The sequence below is a fragment of the Gopherus flavomarginatus genome, chromosome 2 (genome assembly GCF_025201925.1).
Source record: "Gopherus flavomarginatus isolate rGopFla2 chromosome 2, rGopFla2.mat.asm, whole genome shotgun sequence".
Classification (NCBI taxonomy): domain Eukaryota; kingdom Metazoa; phylum Chordata; order Testudines; family Testudinidae; genus Gopherus; species Gopherus flavomarginatus.
The window spans coordinates 154,968,788-154,989,517 of NC_066618.1; the positions used below are offsets into that span (position 1 = coordinate 154,968,788).

The window sequence follows — 20,730 nt, forward strand, 5'->3', positions numbered from 1 at the left end:
CTTCATTATTTACCACTCCCCCATTCTTTGGGTTGTCTGCAAATTTTGTCAGTGATATTGTGTTTTCTTCCAGGTCATTCATAAAAATGTTCCACAGTGTAGGACCAAGAACTGATCCCTGTGGGACCTCCCAGTAGAAACATTCAGTGATGAGTCCCCATTTACAGTTCTATTTGGAGATCTGTCAGTTAAGACAATTTTTGATGCACGCTACGTTCATTGTTATCGTTCTAGCTTCTTAATCAAAATGTTGCATGGTACTAAGTCAAACAACTTATAGAAGTCTTTGAATATTACATCATTGCTCTTATTTTCCTCAGTCAAACTTGTAATCTCATCAAAGGGACATCAAATTAGTTGGACAGGATCTATTTCCTGTCAAGGTTACTTTGTGTCTTACCAACAATGAGCCCAACTTCGCAGTTGTGATCGTCATAGCCGCAGGTCATCATCGTCCCTACGGTGTCATTCACCACAGCGACCAGGTCGATGTCGAAGTCCTGAAACAGGCAAAGGGGAGAGACATCAAGTCCATGAAGTCAGGTTTGACCCAAACTTCCCATTCCTAAGATTGATTGTGGAGGTTGGGGAAATTGTTACTTTAGCAGATAGAAAGAGCAAGGCTCCAAGGCCAAGATTTGGGATCCGTGCCCACAAATATTCAGCCTCATTTGGGTCAGGATTATTAGCTGTGACTAATTATTTTGGCTTGCTCGATTTCTCAGTGCTCAGCTGGAGATACCATGAAGGGGCAGATATTCACAGGGCAGGTGGCTCAGCACTTCTTATCAGCTCCATCTCAAGGTCAGCACTCAAAATCACTAGCTCCTTTTGAAAACCATGGCTCAAGTGTGGGCTGAACATTCATCAGCACAGATTCAGTGATGGAAGAACATTAATAGGCTGACTATCTTCAGTAAAAATTGTTCCTTTTATAGTGCTATTCAATGTCAAAGCACTGCACAAACATTCATTAAGGATCTCAATACTCCCTTGAGAAGGATAACTAAGTAGCCATGTTACAGATGTATTTATCTAGACTTCTATTAACCATCTGTCCCTGACTCTTGGTGTTTTCAGAAGACTAAAAGTTATGATACAGGAAGGAAAACTTGCAACAGATGCAATAAACCGTACAGACAACGTCATCATGCTCACGGAAGTAACTTCACATCTATCCAGTCCACAGCCCTCTCCTGCCCCAAAATGTCGGAGGAATCAGTGTTAATTGGTGCTGCGTTAATAAATCTAGGTTCTGGCAGATCCAGACTAAGAAATCCAGGCTCTTGCAGTGGAAGCAATTCTGGAGGAATCAACCTTTCCTGAAAGACTCCTGGCCAACATCCCTACTTCCTGTTTTAGTCACAGGGTTATCAGCTCAAGCAGTCAGCTGAGGAGTTGTACAGGGAAGAGAGGCATAGTCAGATCTCAAGCCTGTCATAAACAGATAGATAGTTAATAGAACAGAAGTACTTTATATCTCTTTTGCCTGTAAAGGGTTAACAAGATCAGTGAGCCTGGCTGTCACCTGACCAGAGGACCAATCAGGGGACAGGATACTTTCAAATCTTGCGGGAGGGAAGTCTTTGTGTGTGCTGTTAGTTTTTGGGTTGTTGTTCTCTCTGGGTTCTGAGAGTGATCAGACATGCAACCAGGTTTCTCTCCAATCTCCCTGATACAGGTTCTTATAGATTCAAAATAGTAAGTACTAGGTGATAAGACGAGTTAGGTTTATGTTTGTTTCCTTTATTTGCAAATGTGTATTTGGCTGGAAAGAGTTCAAATTTGTATGTGGCTGAAAGGATTTTAATTTGTACTTGTATACTTAGGGTGGGAGGGTATTCCCAGTGTCCATAGCTGAAAGACTCTGTGACATATTCCATCTTAAATTTACAAAGATAATTAAAGAGAGAAAAAAAACAGTAAAAATTAATAGCTTTTCTTGTTTAAGAACTTGATTGTTTTTTTATTCTGGTGAGACCCCAGGGGACTGGGTCTGGATCCACCAGGGAATTGGTGGGGAGAAAGGAGGGAAGGGCGAGAGAAAGGTTAATTTCTCTCTGTGTCAGGATTACTTTCTCTCTCAGGGAGAGTCTGGGTGGGGAGAGAGAAGGGGGGGGAAAGGTGAATTTTCCTCTCTGTTTAAGATTCAAGGAGTTTGAATCACAGTGATCTTCCAGGGTAACCCAGGGAGGGGAAGCCTGGGAGAGGCAATGGTGAGGGAAAGGGTTTACTTTCCTTGTGTTAAGATCCAGAGGGTCTGGGTCTTGGGGGTCCCCGGGCAAGGTTTTTGGGGGACCAGAGTGTACCAGGCACTGGAATTCCTGGTTGGTGGCAGCGCTACGGGTACTAAGCTGCTAATTGAGCTTAGAGGAATTCATGCTGACACCCCATCTTTTGGACGCTAAGGTTCAGAGTGGGGAATTATACCATGACAAAGCTGTTTAAGGATTTACAGGGAAAGATGGGGAAATGGAGGCAGAGGTTACTACATTTGTTTTTCTCCCTATCTCCAGTCATTCTAGATGCCAGAATAAATGTGATATCAGAAGGTATACCAACAATATGCAATTCAGAGCAGGAGTGAATTCAGCGCTAAAGTAGTTCTTTGTGCACACCCACTTTCACAGCTGATAATGCAGCCTGCACGAGAACAACATAAAGAAAAGAGTAGGGCATGAGCATGCGAAAGCACAATGTTTGCTGTAATCCTCGACTAACAGGCTCTAACCTGATTAAAAAAAAAAAAAAAAAGGAAGAGGAAGTTTGTTTGGCTTTTAAAAAAAAAAAAAAAAAAAAAAAAAGAGAGAGCATAGCTGTCTTGCATTTGTTTCCAGATGAAGAGTGCATCAATCTGACTGACAACCCTTTAGTGTCTCGGGTCTGAAGCCAAGTACAGCCACTGCTGGCATTTAGATAGACTGGGTTCCTCCAGGATGGGAAAAGCACTATGTGAATACCTTGAAATACAATACCTTCCCCCCCGTGTGGAGGGCAGTGCGCTAGATCAAGACTAGGATTTATACACATTCTCTTTGTTCTGTTCCAAAGCCGAATAGAATGCCTAGGGCAGAGCAGCTGATTCCCAACAACCGGAGAGTTCAGCACACAGGTAATGCTTACCCCTCGTTTCTTGATGGCTTTACGTATCATGGCAACCACGTCTTTCCCCTCCACGCCACTGGATTTGAACCCTTTAGTCCATGTAACGAGGATACTCTACGAAAAGAAATAAGAACAACCATATTATCACACCAGAGTCTTCAGCCATCTTTCTCTAAGGCCCTATTGCTACTCTGGGGATTTTTGGAAAAAAAAAATCCTTCTCCACTGTAAATCAACTGCACTGGTATAAGACAAGGGCTTCCACTGATACAACTTACTGCAGTAAGTTCCTGGGATGGGTTGCGGCACTGTTGTGTGTATGTTATGACAATGTGATTACACTGGCAAGGAGTCTACACTATAAACTTACATCGGTATAATTACATTGCTCAGGGATATGAAAAATCTACACCCCAGAGCGACACAAGTTATACAGACCCGGTGTAGACAGCGTTATGTCAACAGGAAATGGATTAATGACACTAACATGACAGGCAACCCTGTGGACGTAGCAGCATCTTCACTGCAGCATTTTACGTGTTAACCTGCCCTGAGTCTCAACAATGCCATCAAAATACGGGTGGGATGGGGAGTTAGTCATTTACTTCCACCCGCATTAGAAATGCAAAGCACAGGGTGAGGCTGACCAGATTCTACAGAGTTGAGTTTATGAGGATGCTTCCCAAAGAGCTCAGGGTGTCAGACGGCTTCTGATTAAAAACAGTCTTCAGTGCTTGAGGTTTTCCATACAAATCTAATCATCTGCCATGAGCAGCAGAAGGCACTTTGCGACTGGGACTTCTACTATGACCAGTAGGTTTAAGAGATATCGATAATAGCAGGAATATCATGGCCACACAGCTGTGGAATTTGATTAGCTCCCACTCTGAAAGGACTTCAGTGACATCTTCTGTTCTCTCTTATACAGAGCTTTTCTTCCCTAGGTCCCAAGGTGCTTTAGAATCATAGGGTCAGAAGGGACCACCAGGGTCATCTAGACTAACCCCCTGCCAAGATACTCAAAAAGTCTCCATTTCACAGATGGTGAAACTGAGAAAAAGACAAAGCAGTACCTTGCCCCAGGCCACCCAATGAGTCAGTTTCCAAACCAGGAATAGAACCAAGATCTCTTGGCTCCAAACCCCATGGCTTTCCACTGGACTACCCTGCTTTCCCAAGAGAAAGTGAAGGGGAAGTATAAGGAAAGAAAAAGTGAATAGAAACTCATATTGTTCCTCATGCTCTAGCGCAGCAAGGTTAACAACTTGTCATGCAGCACGTGGGCATCTTTACGATGGAGTATTCGCTGCACATGGAGAATGTGTCAAAGGGGGAGAGAAATAGCTAGCTGGCTACATTTCTGAGAGATGAATAGAGTTTTTAGCATTCCAGTTATGATGGCGGGGAACGGGTAGAAAAGGAGGCACACACACAAAGGTGCCAGAGGAGAGGGCACGTGACAAGCAAAATGACATACATGCATCTGGAGGATGCTAAACAAGCAAATTTCACCTTGGGCTCCCGATGCCACAGACAGTCCATCAGGCGACTGAGGTCAACTGAGTCCCTCCATGTAACAAGTCAATTGCTAAGCACGGCTGACAGCACATCAGTCCCTGCACGAGTGCCTGCCCCTGCTCCCTGGTAGAAGCATTGCCGATGACTTCAGTGGGAAGAGGAGCATGCCTGCTATGTTACATCCAGTGTGGCATGGTATGAATGATGCGGTGCTTGACATGTCTGTTTGCGTTTAGCGAGGGGACACATGTCCTGAGGTATTTGGATCTGCTTTACCTTACTCTGCACACCCTCCACATCCAGTGCCTGCATTCAGTTCATTTTCCTCCTGCCCTGCTCCCATCTCAGTCCTTCCTTCGTCTCTCCTTCCTGCACCTGAGGCTCCAGATCTGTCTCCACCCTGCCCCCTCTGCCACTAACAGCCTCCCTCGACTTGTGTGATAAACAGCTGCCTTCGTCGGCCATCCAATCCGTCCTCTAAAATCCTCTTCTCAGCCAGCGTGGAAGCACACAGCTGGTGTTATTCACAAAAACAATCCCAAAATATAATCAGCTAGGAGCCTTGTAAATAACACTCCCTTTGCAAGCTAGGCTGCCCTCAGGAGCAATTTTACCCTCCCCCTTTGTTTCTTGTCCTTTTCCCACCTTCCCCCAATGGTTTCTTGTCATCTCTCATTATCTTATTTCCCTAATTTGCAGCGTAAATGCCTCAGGGCAGCAATCTTCTTGGTTACTTGTCAGGAAAATGTCTTGCACATTAATGGTGCCATAGAAACAGATCAGTACTAAGCACCAAAGAGTTGAAGTTCCATGTGACAGCATGTAAAAGAGGCATTTCCTTACCTCATGTTAGCTAACACATGGTAACTAGCAAGAGGTACAACCCTCATGAAGACAAGGCAGTTTGTTCGGAATTTTACTTCATATTAGTTACCATATGGTACCTAACTCACCTTTTTTCCTAGTGAAGATGCCGCCATAGTGCATGAAGACATGCTTACGGTCTTTGCCAGTTTAAGGGAACAAATATAAACTAAACTGAAGCAAGCCAAAATCCACCCTGCGGTTGGCACCAGTTTAACTACATCGGTTTAAAAAAATCCATTTAAGTCAAATTGGTGTAACTTCCATGTGCAGACAAAGCTAAAACCATAGGGTGTAATTAAAACCCAGCCACTTGTCCCTTTCGCCTCTCCTGGTCATTGGCAGCAGCCCAGCCTCAGCCTGCAGATCAATCTATTATGGCTTACAAGCCAGAGGATGTAAAAGTGTCACTTACCTCATCCAGTTTGGTTTGGTGGCAAGGAAAAGAGAAGGTGAATCCAAGGGGCAGCTTCTTGTCCTTCATGTTCAGCTTTTCCATGAAGTTAGCCAGGCATTCAGCAATATGATCAAACAGCTGTGGAACAGGTATCACCACCCATTAGACTGCTGAGACCTTGAGTCACCTCAATCTGTCTATTCAGCGTAAGGTCCCAATCCGGCACCCATTGGAATGGGTCAGCACAAAGTCAGGTCAGGATCATTTCACAACTGAATGCGCTGGATCCTACATTCCAGTGGGTGCCATTAACTGTGTTTCACTTGCCAACGTCACTCATCTTAGCTCAAGCAATACAATTAGAGAGTAACCTTCCTCCAAGTAAGGAAACTTATGGCCACTATCTATAAGCCTACCTGTAACACTGGTGGAAACTTTCACAGGCATGTAAAGCATTCCCTGTACTGTATCTATATTCCTGATTGTTACCGGTTTGGTATTCTGGGACTTTATAGAACACATCGTAATACAAATCCAAACAGTTATTATTAAGACTCACTTATCAGTTGTCCATTACCATAGCGTCTAGGTGTAGTTTGCTTAGTTTAAAATAAATCCTTAAGCATGTCTTCTATGTATCGATCTGGGAGATTTTCAGAGATGGAAACAACTTTTTGGGAAAGGAATTTGATATCTCATGGCTGAAGCAGGAGTTCTGGGATTCAGGACTCCTGGGTTCTGTTCCTAGTTCTTCTGGTGACTCTCTGCAAGTTTTGACAAGTCACTTCACCTCTCTGCATTTCAGTTTGCCCTCTGTCACAGCGAGAGTAGAAGGAACTAGCTAGTTTTTTTTATCAGGAGCTTTGAGGTCTTGGAACCTAGGATATTAGAGCAAAATATTAGGATTCCCTTGATAGTTCAGGATGGTCCAGTCCTTTGATAAAGAAAAAACCTCTCTTACTTGGTTCTTTAGACCTTGACTGCATGGAGGATTTGAAATGAGTTTTCACAGAAATGTGTTAAACACAATAAATGCAGTCGAGATTTAGTTATGTCCTCACCAAACCGAAGATTTGCAGGGTAGCTCTTTTAAACAGTAGCCGCCCACCAGTGCAAACACCTAGTGTAGACAAGGTAAACTGTGATAAGCAGCGATTTGCACTAATGCATTGAACTCAGGTGTCAAGCCGGGGTCTGTGCCAGGGCGCAAATTTGTCTATCAGCACAAGGGGCCCAGTAGGTGGCTGGAATAGAGATAAATTCCCAACATAGACAAGATTCTGCCTGCTGCATCACCCAAGCTGACCATGGTTCAATCCTCACTATCCGTTAGTTTCTTTCTTCTAAGTTCTCAGCAGAGAACAGAGCACTGAACTCCAGTTCCCTCAGCTGTTTATTCCAAGGCGTTTCCTCCCTTCTTGACAGACTGTAAATCCCACATAGTGATGAATCTCATTTAAAGCATTAACATTTCTCTGCAAGGGACTTTAAAGTGCCTTCTATGCACAAGGCTTTATTGAGAAAAGCAAAGACAGCTGGACAGACAGATTACACCTGTTTGTCTTCAAGTGGTATAAAGCAAAGGGGCGGGGGGGGATGACTGAATTACCATTTAAAAACTATATTCCCTAGGACTCACACACAACAGTCATCTCCCTTAACAGTCATTTACTATTATTTTATTCTATTTACATTTACTTTGTGTCAAACTATTTTCTCCCATACAATGCGCACTGTTATTTTATTCCATTTGTATTTATTTTGAGCCAAAATCAACAGTACAAGGAAAGGGTTAGAAGACAACGTGTTTCGTCACCTGCCTGTCTCTACTTTACACTTACGTAGTTCTTTATCTCTCCATCTCAAAGCACTCTATTAATGGTGGGCATGATTAGACTCACAAGTCAAAGGGAGAAACTGAGGCACAGAGCCGGGAAGGGACTAGCAGGTTGGTGGGAGAGGTGACCCTGGAACCCAGGTGTGCTGACTCCTAACATCTTTAATTCCCCCCACATCAGCATCTTGCAATGATACTACAATCTCCTTGCTCTACTCTCGCCTCCCCTCTATCCAGAGCACACACGCCTCATACCGAGCTGCAGAGGATGAACTCTGAGCACGTCATCACAGCACCCACTGGGTGTCACCCCCCTCACGTGGACAACGAAACGGATTTCCCTGGACAAGAAAGTGGCTATTGATTATTACTTCTGACCAAGCAGAGGAGCATCTTTCCACTGCATGGTTCCTGCATCTCCCTAGGGCAGATATGATGCTGCCAGACGTCATGTGAACTCATGGGCAGTGGCAGTGGCCAGAGGGTGGGGCTGGGGTGGGGAGAAGACCTTTTAGTAAGATTAAAACTGGGATTAGGCACAGTTAGGGGAGGATGGAATCAGAGGGGAATTAGAGCTACACGTGCTCTGCTTTACTTCTGTCCTTTCAATGCTGGCATCTACTCAGGGCAGACCAGAGTACCACCCTCTCTAGGGCCAAGATTTTTAGTGACTGGCAGTTTTGAATGCTCAGCATGAGATACCCTTTAAGGGGCCTAATTTACAGAGAGTGCTGAGGACCTGCCATCTGAAAACAAGGCCCCATTAAGGGGTCTCAAATTGGGCATCCAGGAGAATGGTGGACATGTTGACACTAGGAAAAAAGGTGCATTTAACACGTATTATTAGAAATCCCTAGGGGACAGATGGCAAGTTGTAGTTTGAACACATTAGTTGTGAACCCTAGTGCAGATACCTACCAGCTACCATATGTTAAAATACAAACTGGCCTGTCTACACCAGGGCAATACAATGCGTGTTAAAAGCCCACCTTTACTAGTGAAGGCAAGGCCCAAGGTACCTGAAATTATTAGTCGCTTTTAAAAGCCTTGGCTTTTTGCACTTACACAGCCCCGATGGCTGTCGCATGTGAGCACGGGTTGTTTCCTTCTCGGATACCCAGGAGAATCATGTCGGGAAGACACAGCAGGCTGGGTGAGAATGTGCGCTGGGGAACAAAAGGGCGAGGGGGGGAGGGGGAGATATTAAACCTACCTGTACCCCGCTCCCACGCATGAGATCCTCTGGAATGGCATAGATCTGATTCTCCATTTCTACCTTCCGCAGGCCATTATCAGACACCTTCACTCTCAGCACACGGAAGTTCGTACCGCCAAGATCCAAAGCCAAGAAGTCTCCATTCTCTGCAGGCGCAAAGAGAGAAGAATATCGTATTAGAGGCCGCTGTCCTATTCACACGCACATCTTGAAAATGGAGCTACATAATAACTGCCTATTTACATGGACCAAATATGCTACCGCTGGCAGTGGTACTAGGCTGCTTTTAACAATAAGCAATAGTGGTTTCTGGCACTTTACTGGTTTGCTGAAATCTCCCCGTTTAGTGCAATCGTCCTGCAATCCCTCCTTGGGCAGACGCCGCCAGCCAGCTCCACCACAGAAATAAGGCGTGGTCAGGAAAAGGTCTAAGTGAGCTTCTCTCCTGGCTAGACCCTGCTGACACACCCCTGAACGGAACTTGAAGCTGAAAAGCTGCTCTCAAGGAAGAGTGACGGCCATACTGCCAGTGCCCACCTGCCATAAGTGAATCCCACTTTCTAAACAGCTATCCCTTTGGGTGGAGGGGGTGAAAATTACCCCCTCAGGAATCAATCTGACATCCAGGGACCCCTTCAACCAGCTAAAATGCAAGCAGCTCTGTGGAGGAGGAGGAGGCAACTAGCCAGAGCAAGTTGCACAAGGTGGTTGGGGAACTGTGGCCTGTGACACAAATAGCTCATACAGAGAGTTACGAGATCTTCCGAGTCCACACAGAGCAGACGGTGCTGTTTTTAAGGCTGGAGGCCACATGGTCTTAGTTAGAGCAGAGGAATTGAGCCAGGAGGCCAGATGCCGTTCCTGACTCTCCTGCTGCATTGCTGTGTGACCTCCGGAGAGTTGCTCCATCTCCATGCTGAGTAATTCGAACACAGGGGACCAGTTTCAAAGCAGGGCTTTTTTGAAGAAAGGATTTTGAAGTGTAAATAGGAGAGACTGAGTGATCACAGAGGGACAGAATGGAAAGACACCCCTGAAGCATCACAGGACCATTGCCACAAACCTGGGCAAACTTTGTAAATACAGGACTCCATTCTCCTCTCACCTACGCTGGGATAAAACTGGCACAGAGCCCAGTGGCCAACAGGGAAAATGGGAGTAAGAGCACTGTACTAGAAAGAGAGCCTAAGACATAAGGCCCTGTATCAGAGGCCTGGTGTGAGGCCTGAGGCCTGAACTAAAGTAGCGGTCAAGCCTTGCTAATATAAAGCAAAGTTAGCAAGAGACAGGCTGAAAGCAGAAGTCAGGTTCTTCCCCACAGGTTTCAGGTGGGTTTGTACTCGACATGGTTAGGTGCCACCGCTTGCCACAGCCTACGCTAGCATGGCTACGCTACTATTTTTAGCATGCTACTTCTATGTCAACTAGTGTGAGCAGGTCTGCCCAAGCTGGGAATCACACCCCACAGCTTCAAGTGTAGACATAACCTAAGATTGTGAACTGGTCAGAACCTATAACGATGCAGGGGGGAGGCAGAAAACATAAGATAGATATACAACCCTAAATCTCAAGGCTGTCTCCAAATCCCTCATCATTAGAGGGATGCAAAGCAGTGTAAATCATCTACTACTTCAAAGCAGTGTAATCGACCAGCATGACAAGCAGAGAGGGAAAGTGAATCGAGTTTATCTGCCTATTTTGGTTGCTGTTAGTGGAGAGTTACAAACACAAATGCAGGCGAGACAGACTCCGATAACACAGAGTGATTTGGCTTGGTCTGCCGAGCGTAGCTTAACACACAGTTTCTCTGGAATACAGCCTCCCTTAAATTAATTTGCTTTAGGAAGCCTGTAATGATTTGCAAGAGTTGTTGAGCTGAACCCACCTCCCAGAGGAGATGGGTTGCTAATTCTATTTTTAAAAAAGCATTCAATTTTGTTTTTCCAGACACCATAATAGGCCACTGCTGAGTTTAGGACAAGGACGTTTAATGGCCAGCATTACTGGTGGAAGCGCCAAGCTTACTATATTAAATATTGAACTGTGGGTGGGAGAGCAGGGTGGGGAAAAAAACCCACTATCAGCACTCTTAATTTCTGAACACACCAAATCTGCTGTGCTGGCTACCCCAGACAGATTACAGTGCCTAGGGACTGCAATGTGCTCAATGATGCTTTTATGAAGGGGCTACAGTTGAAACAAAAAAAAAATGTAGTTAATTAGTATTCCAATGACACTGAGCCAGTTAGTGTCTTCCATGAGGTGTCCTGCAGCAAAGACAGTTTACTGTCTGAATCCAAAGGGCATTCGGCAGTAACGATAGCTTGGCTGGAACGATTATGGGGTTGACTTTGCAAAAACTTGGAGGAGGGTGTGAAAAAAAAAATCAGAGCTGAAACAACTGCTCATTTCTGTAAAGCTGCCTCTTCTCCCCTGACCCCCCACCCCACCCCCAATCTCCTGTTTAAAATATCTTGCACTCCTGGAAAACTAATAACTTGCCAAGATCAGATCCCAGAGGATAATTTCTTCTAAAATCTCGTCTAAATCATCCTTCCACAAGCAATCCCAAGCTGCCATGATGAAGAGAGTTTAAACTTGAGCCAGCTCAATCGCTTAGTGGTAAGGGTGGTGAGATGCCATGTGGGACACCAGGGTTTGAGGCAGCGGCTGTGCACTCCCTTGTGAGAGATCGGAGTTGGATCTCTCACCCTGGGGCTGGCAGACCTTGCGAGGAAGGTGGCTGATCACCAAGGAAAGGAGGGAGAAACATGTGCCAGATTCTCAAGGGCACCCTCCTGTCAATCCCATTTTATCCTCCTCAGCAAACTAGGAAGCAAAAGATTTGCCCAGACTGTGACACTCTGGTTACGCCCTAATTACTTACACTCATGTGATAAGGAGGAAATGCCAAACTGATTAGGTCATTATTTAGCAAGCATGGGACAGCCCCCAATCAACCCATCTTTATAAGGATTCAAACAACATCCCCACGCCCGGGCCAAGCAGCGGAGAATTATGTGGTGTTTCAACCTGGGACCTAGATCACAGCTTGTGCCTTCTCTAACAATAATCCAATGCCTTTGAGCACCCTAGAGCAGGGAACTGCATGTGAATCACATTGAGTTCTGCTCCAGTATCTGCATATGAGAGGCATCTGCTTCCATGAAAATCGAGAGCTTGGGATAGGTGCCGTGAGATTTATTTTTAAAAATAAAACGTAGCCACTTTAATTTTAGGTAGGGTGTCAGTGACAACGAAGCTTGGCATAGCGCAATGTCTTTCACCCAGATATCAAAGCCATTTTTAAACATAAACAAAAGACTCTCAGCCCTTCTGCAAGGTAAATTTATTTTCATCCCCATTTCACAGATAAGGAAACAGGGCAGAGAGAGACATCTTTTGGGACTTGCACAAGGCCACAACAATTCAGGGGCACAGCTGGGATTTGAACTCAAGAATCACAACTTCCATTCTACAGCCATAAAACCCCAACAAGGCACTACTGCTTCTCTCCTTGAGATACCCAATTGGCAGGTCAGATAGCTTAGATCACCACTGCACCAAGGTAAGAGGGTCTGAAAACTAATGGAGTCAGGTGGCTAAAATGGAGCCCTCCTCCTCAGCAAGCTTGTTAGTTTCTCTGGCTCCTGCAACAGTCACCAAGACAGACCTTGTCTATATCTGAGACTCAACCACCAATGGGCGGCAACCGGTGTAACTTCACCACAACAACCTGTAGGGAAAGCCAGGATCTGCACTGTGTTCAAGACAGGCTAATCCCAGTTACAGAGAAGGCCTTTGTTTCATTTCCAAAAGCACTAATCTCCCTCTCTTCTCAAGTGATTGGTGCAAAACACCTGAAGGGACATTTAAAAGCTGCCAGGCTCTAAGTATTTTCAACGCCCGTTGTCAGACGTCACCAGTGGTGCTCTGCTCTGTTCAATGTTGATAACAGTCGGCTGCATGCGTGTGTTCCCTCTGTGTGCTGCCCCGGCTCTGCAGATCACCGCCACAGCAGACCCTGAGAGAATCTCCAATGACCACAGACTCCGACAAGTTACAAAGCCATCCGGCCAGGTTTATTGCCAAATGAATCATAGTCTCTAGCTCCCTGGATCAGATGTCTACAGTTCTGCTAGTACATATCCCTGACAATGGACCGGCTCAGTCAGTGGTGGGATTTACCACTGCCCCCTAGGCCAGACAAAGGCAACTCCTCAAGGGTGCATTCTTATACACAGGTACAAAGAAGTTACACATCACTCCTGACGTATTGAGGTACAACCCCTCTACATAGTATGCTACTGCCTGTCACCTTGCACAGGTTGGTTCGAACAAAAACAACTCTCTCCATCATATTACTCTTTTGCCCCTCTCTTTAGGATGGGTCCGCCTGATCTTTGTTATCCGTGTGGAATGTGCAAGTATCGGAGTGTTCTGGTATCATTCTGGCATATGTTTATCTCTTGTGTCCAGTAACTTTTAGTTATGTGTATTTTTGCAACATCAGCCCTTTCTTTGACAGCTTCTGTGAGCAGGGCCTGCCTCTGGCTCACAGTTTAACTTTGCTTTATGTTAACAAAGTCTTGACTATTACTTTAATTCAGGCCTTTGGCCTCATACCGGGCCCCTGATACAAGGGTTTATGTTTCAGGGCCTCATCTTACCACAAGCCCCTTGTGGGAAGTGCTCATAATCTGGCAGGATCGAGCCTTTCGAATGTAAAAGTCTGTAGTTGCACAAACTAGGATTTCCTCTAAATCCTGTACTGCCCTTGCACACCAACAGCAGCTAAGTATCCAGGTCACACGGTCTTACCAAAATAGCTTCCATCCAAGGAGCAACTCAACACCTGTTGCCATACAAGACACTGAGACACAGTAATTATAGTTGATACCAGCATGGGATTGCAAGACACACTAGCAGCAGCAGCAGCAGCAACAGAAGAGCCACCTCTGGGGCTTTTCGGATCCGGTTTAATGTCAAGGTGTTATAAAGTGTCTGATGGATGGGACTGGCCATCCAGACCGACTCCCAGGGTTTCTGGGGGAGAGAAAAGTGTTCTGGGCTGGGTGGGGTTGTTTTTTAGGGGTAGAAAAGGGAGTCTTTTTTGGAAGGATGTTTTTGCTAAGAGGAAAATCCAGCTATGATTGGAGATGCCAATTAAAGAATATTATTTGCATTATGATAGTGCGTGGAGGCCCCGATGGAGATCGTGGCCCCATTGTGCTAAATGCTGTATACACTCAGGGTATGTCTCCACTGCAATCAGAGGTGTGGTGGCAGCATATGGAGATATACCTGAGCTGGCTTTCATCTAGCGACTGCAAATACCAACAGCAGTGACGCTGCGGCAGCATGGGCTGTACAAGCCTGCCTGGACACTGGGTCATTATTCAGGCATCCAGTCTGTGCTGCCACAGCTTCACTGCTATTGGTAGCTGAAGCTTGTCTACACTACAGCCACTACAGTGGCACAGCTACGGGGCTGCAGCTGCGCTGCTAATACTGTAATATTGATGCTTCCTACCTTCCTTCTGCCGACCTAGCTGCATCCACACTGCGAGGGGTTAAGTCAACCGAATGACAGTGATTGGGGCGTGAAATTTTTCACAGCCCTGAGCAACATAGCTAGGACAACTTAAGTTTTAGGTGCAGCCCAAGTCCACAGTTAGCTAGATTAAAGCTAGTGAGAGTATACCTACATGTGACACAGTCACACCTCCAACTGCAGCATAGACATACCCATAGCGAGAGAAAGTCCCTGCCCCAAAGAGCTTACATGACATGATCCATGCATGTGTTAGCTTGAAAAAAATAAAATGGAAGCCCTGAACAAAAAGGGGGACTGAAATCCTGTGGCTTACACCATCCTCGACCTGATCTGGGTAAACAGGTGCTGGAACAGAAGCTCGGGAAATGGATGTTTTTGCTTAACTTTAAAATTTACTTTTAAATTTGTTTTCACTCCATTCTCCCCACCACACCCCTTGTACAGAACTTTAGAATTCCATGACTGAGCAGACTAAGACTCCACTGACTCACACACAGGTTTGTTGAAGTGATCTGGAATATTCAATCTAGTCAGCTTAAAAAAAAAAAAAAAAAAAAAGAGAGACAGAGGAAAAATTGGAGCCGCTCCAGACTTTGTCCAACATGGAAACAAAGGGGGTGGGTGGACACACACCACAACACAGCTTTTTCAATGACTTTTCTGTGCCTGTTACAATCTCATTGTTGTGGATCCACCAACTAAACATATTGCTGCGATTATTCCATAAAGTTTAGATCATTCTAGCTAAAGAACCAGGCTGAAAAAAAGGGTAAGCATTTTAAACTTCAACACATCTGTGCCAAATTAGGTTATAGGAGTAGCATAATATTGCTTTCGTATCAGTGTAAACATATGGCGTAACCCCAGGGTAAACAGTCAGTTCAGAATCAGGCCCAGTAAGTTTAAGCAGTTTAACCTGACGATTAAAATAAAAACCTATCATCAGATGGGAACTACTTTGTTCGGTTCTGTCAGTACTGAGTATAATACAATACCAGAGCTGAAGTTTCATGCAGATCGGACATTCTCTATAAACTATATCTAATACAGTGTATATAAGTATAATATATTTAAAGTCCTTCAAACCCACATGTGTTGTGACCTGGCTTTTCCAGGTAGGGCAATCACACAGTTCTCCCATTTACTTCAGTTATGGGCGCTCAGCACTTAGGGGAAGAAAAAAAAAAAATCAAGCCTCAAAGTACCTAAAGTTCCCTGAATTTCAATGAGATTTCGGTATCTAACTCCCTTAGGTTTCTTTCACAATCCCATTCTAAGTACACTGATATACTTGGGGATTCAGGCATTCCATTGCATATTGTGTTAGTCCAACTCCTACGTGGGTATTACATTGGTGTGTATATGCAGTGACATATCTGTCTATGGTAACATGGGGAAGGATGTAACATTAAGAAGAAATCACATCTTCAGAATGAAAGTGACATTTCAGGATTCCATCCCATAGGGCAAAGCAAAGGAGCAAAATATTCCAGTAACCTGGCTGCCACAGATTTCAAGGGGAAGTAAAACAATCAGCTGGCAAGGGATATGAACTGCCTACCCTATTGAGAAAACAAACAGAGCCTTTAGAGATTAAAACCTGGTAACTGAACATACCATTCTTTCCAGCAGGACTTGTGTTTGCTCAGGGCCTAAGCAAGAGGACACAGGGATTGGGTCTCCTCTTGCTTACTCTGCAGCGCAAGTCAGGAGAAACTCTGTTGAAGTCAGTGGAGTTAAACTAGTGAGAACAGAAGAGATTCAGCATTGCTGAGAGCAAGCTGCGTGTTCATAGCTTCCAAGAGCCATTTCACTTAGTAAAGGTGTGGCATAAAATGGTTATGCAACTATAACACTGCACCCTCCTGACTAACGCTTCCTCTATTTCAGGTCACCAAACAGTGAGAGAGATGGGGAAGAAGGAAATGGACAAATGCCACCCACACTTTCAAGTGCTAGGGGGAAACCCAATGCCTATTGCACAAAGCAGACACATTTAGATCAGACTTCACTTTCCAATAAAATGTGTCACTAGATTTGCCTTAGATTCATTTTCTCTATTGCAGCACGTTGTTATCAGTGTCTCAATTAACCCCTCATGTGGCAAACAGGCAGCGTGAGTGGCAGAAGCCTGCTTATAACGTTCTCCTTCTGGATACAGAGAACAGCTGCTTGCTCAGATGCAGCTGACCCATCTCAAAAGCCCCATATAGCAGCATATGGTATTCAGAGCAAAAAATAGGTGGTAAGAGAGCTCGGTGACCAAAAGGAGCAATAAGGATCTCCTTTAAGAAAGATCCACCTTGAACAATGAGAGAAACACAGAGCTCTGAGATTACAAGGTCAGTCGCCTCATCTTTGCTATGACATATGGGGAGATCGCAGCCTAGTGAATAGGGTGTTGGATTGAGAGTCAGGATACAGGGGCTCTAGTTCAGGATCTGCAACTGCCTACCTCTTATGCCTCAGTTTCCTTATCTGTGAAGTGGGGTTAATGATGCTTCCTTGCCTTTGTAACACGCTTTGAGATCTACAGATGGAGAATGCTATATAAAAGAACTACTATTGGTCTTTGTCTCCAGGGGAAGCCTCCTTTAGCCCTAACACCAATTCCCTCTAAGCTAAGACTCTGGAGACCCTGTTGCCCATTACAATATGTTGTAACAACTGAGAATTTAGCTCTTTTTCACTGTCCAACAGCATCTCACTTGAGTAGGTACCAATGTATTTGGGAACCTTATCCTGCAAGATACTAACAGCCCTCAAATCATCCTGAAGAGGTGCTGTGCAATGAGCACTATCAACTCCCACAGGGCCTGAAAATTGTAAAATCTGGCTGCTTTCGAGCAAGACTGAGTGGATTACAATTGCTTCTAAAGCATGGAAGGGGCACTCATGTTAAGTATTAGACAACCAAACAATTCCATCTAGACGCTTATACAGCCCCAGTCACTGTAGTATCAGCACCACACATTCAACATCCCAGCTTCACATCACCCCTGTAAGGGAGGGAGGTATCCCCATTTTACAGGGGAAGCATGGCTCAGAAATGCCAACGGACTAGCCCATGTCCTCAAAACAAAGAACTGAGCCCAGCGTTCATGAACCCTAGGCCAAGGCCTTAACCACAAGACCCAGAGCAGAACCTATGCTGGAAATATATCCCCACCCCACCCCGCCCAGATTATTTAAACAGGACAGAACCTGTGAGCATCAATCACCAAGGAAAAAGTGAAAATGGCGTGGAGACGGTTTGTAAAGAAGTTTATGATGGGATTTGTCCCTTAGTGACACAACAATTCGGCAACTCGATATTAGTGATCGGTTTGAACCGGGCTCTTGGTTTGGACATGCACAGCAGCAGCTCTAAGCTGACATCAAGGGCCAGATTCTGCTCTTACTTAGGCTGATGTCAACTGAAGTAATTCCCTGGAACCGACAGATTGAGAGGAGCTCTAAGATATTCAGGCTCTAAGATGTTCAGGCTGCCAAAATCTCAGCTCCTTTTTAGACTACGGGATCTCAACCACAGGAATAAACTAAACCTAACCAAAAAAATAATATTCACCCTTGCAGAGCAGTTAAGAGATGGAAGAACCTGTATGATTAGACAAATTCTCTCCCTGCAAAAGATATAGTTCCCCTGAGAGAAATCCCTCTGCTGAATCTTTGCCCAAAGGCATGAGAGCAGCAATAGATAGGCAAGTCACTATGCAACGTTGGATGAAACGTTACAAAGTTTAGAGCTTTACTGTTTAAAAAGCAGAAGATGCAGCAGCTCCAGGAAAGCACCAAGATTCCTCTGACGCTGCAGTTACTAAGAAGGCTAGTGAAAACAGAGACCAGCCCCGGATGGGATTTGGCATAGGGTCCGGACGAGTACGTTGACATAGCTAGCAGAAACCCACAGCAGCGAATCTCAGAGCTCGGGTCTACAGGCTCACGGTGCTTGGGCTACGGCACTAAAAACAGCTACGTAGACATCCGGGCTCAGGCTGGAGCTCAGGCTCTGAAGCCCGGGGATGAGTATGAACTTCACAGCCCAAGCCACAGTGTCTGCACTGCCGTTCTGAGTGCTGAGGCACCAGCCCCGTGAATTCTGTTGACCTAGGCTCTGAGACTCACTGCTGCAGACACACCCTATGATGGCTCGGTGTCAGTGACACCAAAGTCACAGGAGCTGTTCTCATGAGACTGTAAATCAAAGACGTAGACACTCTGGGGCTCAGCTGGTCTTGCCAGATGCCTGTGACAGTGCTCAGAAAGGTGGATGAGCCGCAGCGATGGAACAAGCCCTTCCATACATGCTAGGACATTACAGCACTATAGCTCTGCTGCTGTAGTGTAGACAGGACCACAAACGGAAGCAGCGCGGGGGGGAGGGAGGGCGCAAAGCAACAGCAGAGCAGCTGAAGATGGGAGGAGAAATGGAGATGGGTGCCTTCTTCTGTGGCTCAGTTCCTCCTCCCTTTCCCTCTCCCTCTCCTGGATGCTGGCCACCTGGTCCCATGTTGGTCGTTTCTATACAAAGTCTTTATAGCAGTGCCAGTGAGGTCACCATGCTCTTTGGGCCAAAGAGCCACACCAGGACACATGCAAATACAGGTCCAGTGAAGTCAGAAGGAATTTGTCCCATAGTCTTCCAGATCCTCTACATACCCCTAGCTCACCCGGCTTATCTCCTGTCTCAGCAGTCGCAGACCCATTCCCCATCCCTTTGCCTGCACAGCTGACGCTGGTTCAGCTCCCCCAGAGCAACAATGTTGGGAGAACCAGTGTCACTCAGACACCAGCTGCTGCCAGCATCTCAGCCATCACCTCGCCTGTACTGTGCAAGGTCTGTCTAATCAACAGGGTTACTTAACACCTCAGCCACCTGGCTACCTTAGGGCTCCCCAATGTTCAGCTCTACTGGAGGGATGTCAGCAACTGTGGGAAACCACTGCCAAATTTCCTTCTCATGTATCCATTCCATGTCACGCTCTGCATGTAATTGACTTTAAACCAGAAATCCTTCTTTTCTCCCTCACCTAAGCCTCTCAGCGTTCTCTTTAAAGGAACAATCAAATTCTACACCGGTTTCCCTACAGTCATTTATCTAGAAACTTTACTAACAAAAACAATGAGGAGTCCGGTGCTACCGGACTCCTCATTGTTTTTGTGGATACAGACTAACAGACCACCCCTCTGATATTTACTAACGAACACGCTCGGCTCATCAGCACTGCTGTCACTATTATTGTCGGTTAGCATGCAACAGCCATACCTGCAAGACCAGCCATACCTGTAAGACCCAGACCCCTGCCTTGCCCTGGCAAACTTTGAGTGTAACAGCAATATGCTTCCTGTACCGTATCTTTTGATCTGCACAGTTTCCTTGTTTTTGTATCAAAGATTAATCAGATGAGAAATGCCTTTGATTTTTATCTGAACAATTATGGTACAAAGCTATGGCCAGATCCTGCAGGGTGCTGAGCGCTTTCTACACCGCACATGCTTTCAAAAGTAGAAGGCCCTCAGTACTTTATAGTTTAGGGGACCTGTCATGGTCTAATTCCCCACTCTGAACCTTAGCGTCCAAAAATGGGGTACCAGCATGAATTTCTCTACGCTCAATTACCAGCTTAGTACTTGTAGCGCTGCCACCAACCAGGAATTCCAGTGCCTGGTACATGCTGGTCCCCACAAAGGACACAAGGAAAGTAAACCCCTTCCCCCACCATTGCCTCTCCCAGACTTCCCCTCCCTGGGTTACCCTGGAAGATCACTGTGATTCAAACTCCTTGAATCACAAAACAGAGAGGAAAATTCACCTTCCTCCCTCCTTCTCTTTCCCCCTCCCAGACTCTTCCTGAGAGAGACAGTAATCCTGACACAGAGAGAAATTAACCTCTCTCTCCCCCTTCCCTCCTTTCTCCCCACCAATTCCCTGGTGAATCCAGACCCAGTCCCCTGGGGTCTCACCAGAAAAAAAAAACAATCAGGTTCTTAAACAAGACAAGCTTTTAATTAAAGAGAGAAAAACAGTAAAAATTATCTTTGTAAATTAAAATGGAATAGGTACAGGGTCTTTCAGCTATAGACACTGGGAACACCCTCCCAGCCTAAGTATACAAGTACAAATTAAAATCTTTTCAGCAAAATACCAATTTGAACTCCTTCCAGCCAAATACACATTTGCAAATAAAAAAACCAACCATAAGCCTAACTCGCCTTATCTACCTAGTACTCACTAG

At 45.4% G+C, this 20,730-nt stretch overlaps 1 protein-coding gene across 2 annotated transcripts in view; it reads right to left on the reverse strand.

The window, feature by feature from the left end:
* LOC127044779 (hexokinase-2) overlaps window positions 1-20,730 on the reverse strand; it is a 67,020-nt gene that overhangs the window by 29,891 nt on the left and 16,399 nt on the right. For both annotated transcript variants that reach the window (XM_050939925.1, XM_050939926.1), the window contains 4 exons: window positions 8,935-9,083; window positions 5,903-6,022; window positions 3,124-3,219; window positions 401-500 (listed from right to left, as the gene is read on the reverse strand). In XM_050939925.1, coding sequence (XP_050795882.1) covers window positions 401-500; window positions 3,124-3,219; window positions 5,903-6,022; window positions 8,935-9,083 — 465 coding nt within the window. The remainder of the gene's footprint in view (window positions 1-400; window positions 501-3,123; window positions 3,220-5,902; window positions 6,023-8,934; window positions 9,084-20,730) is intronic.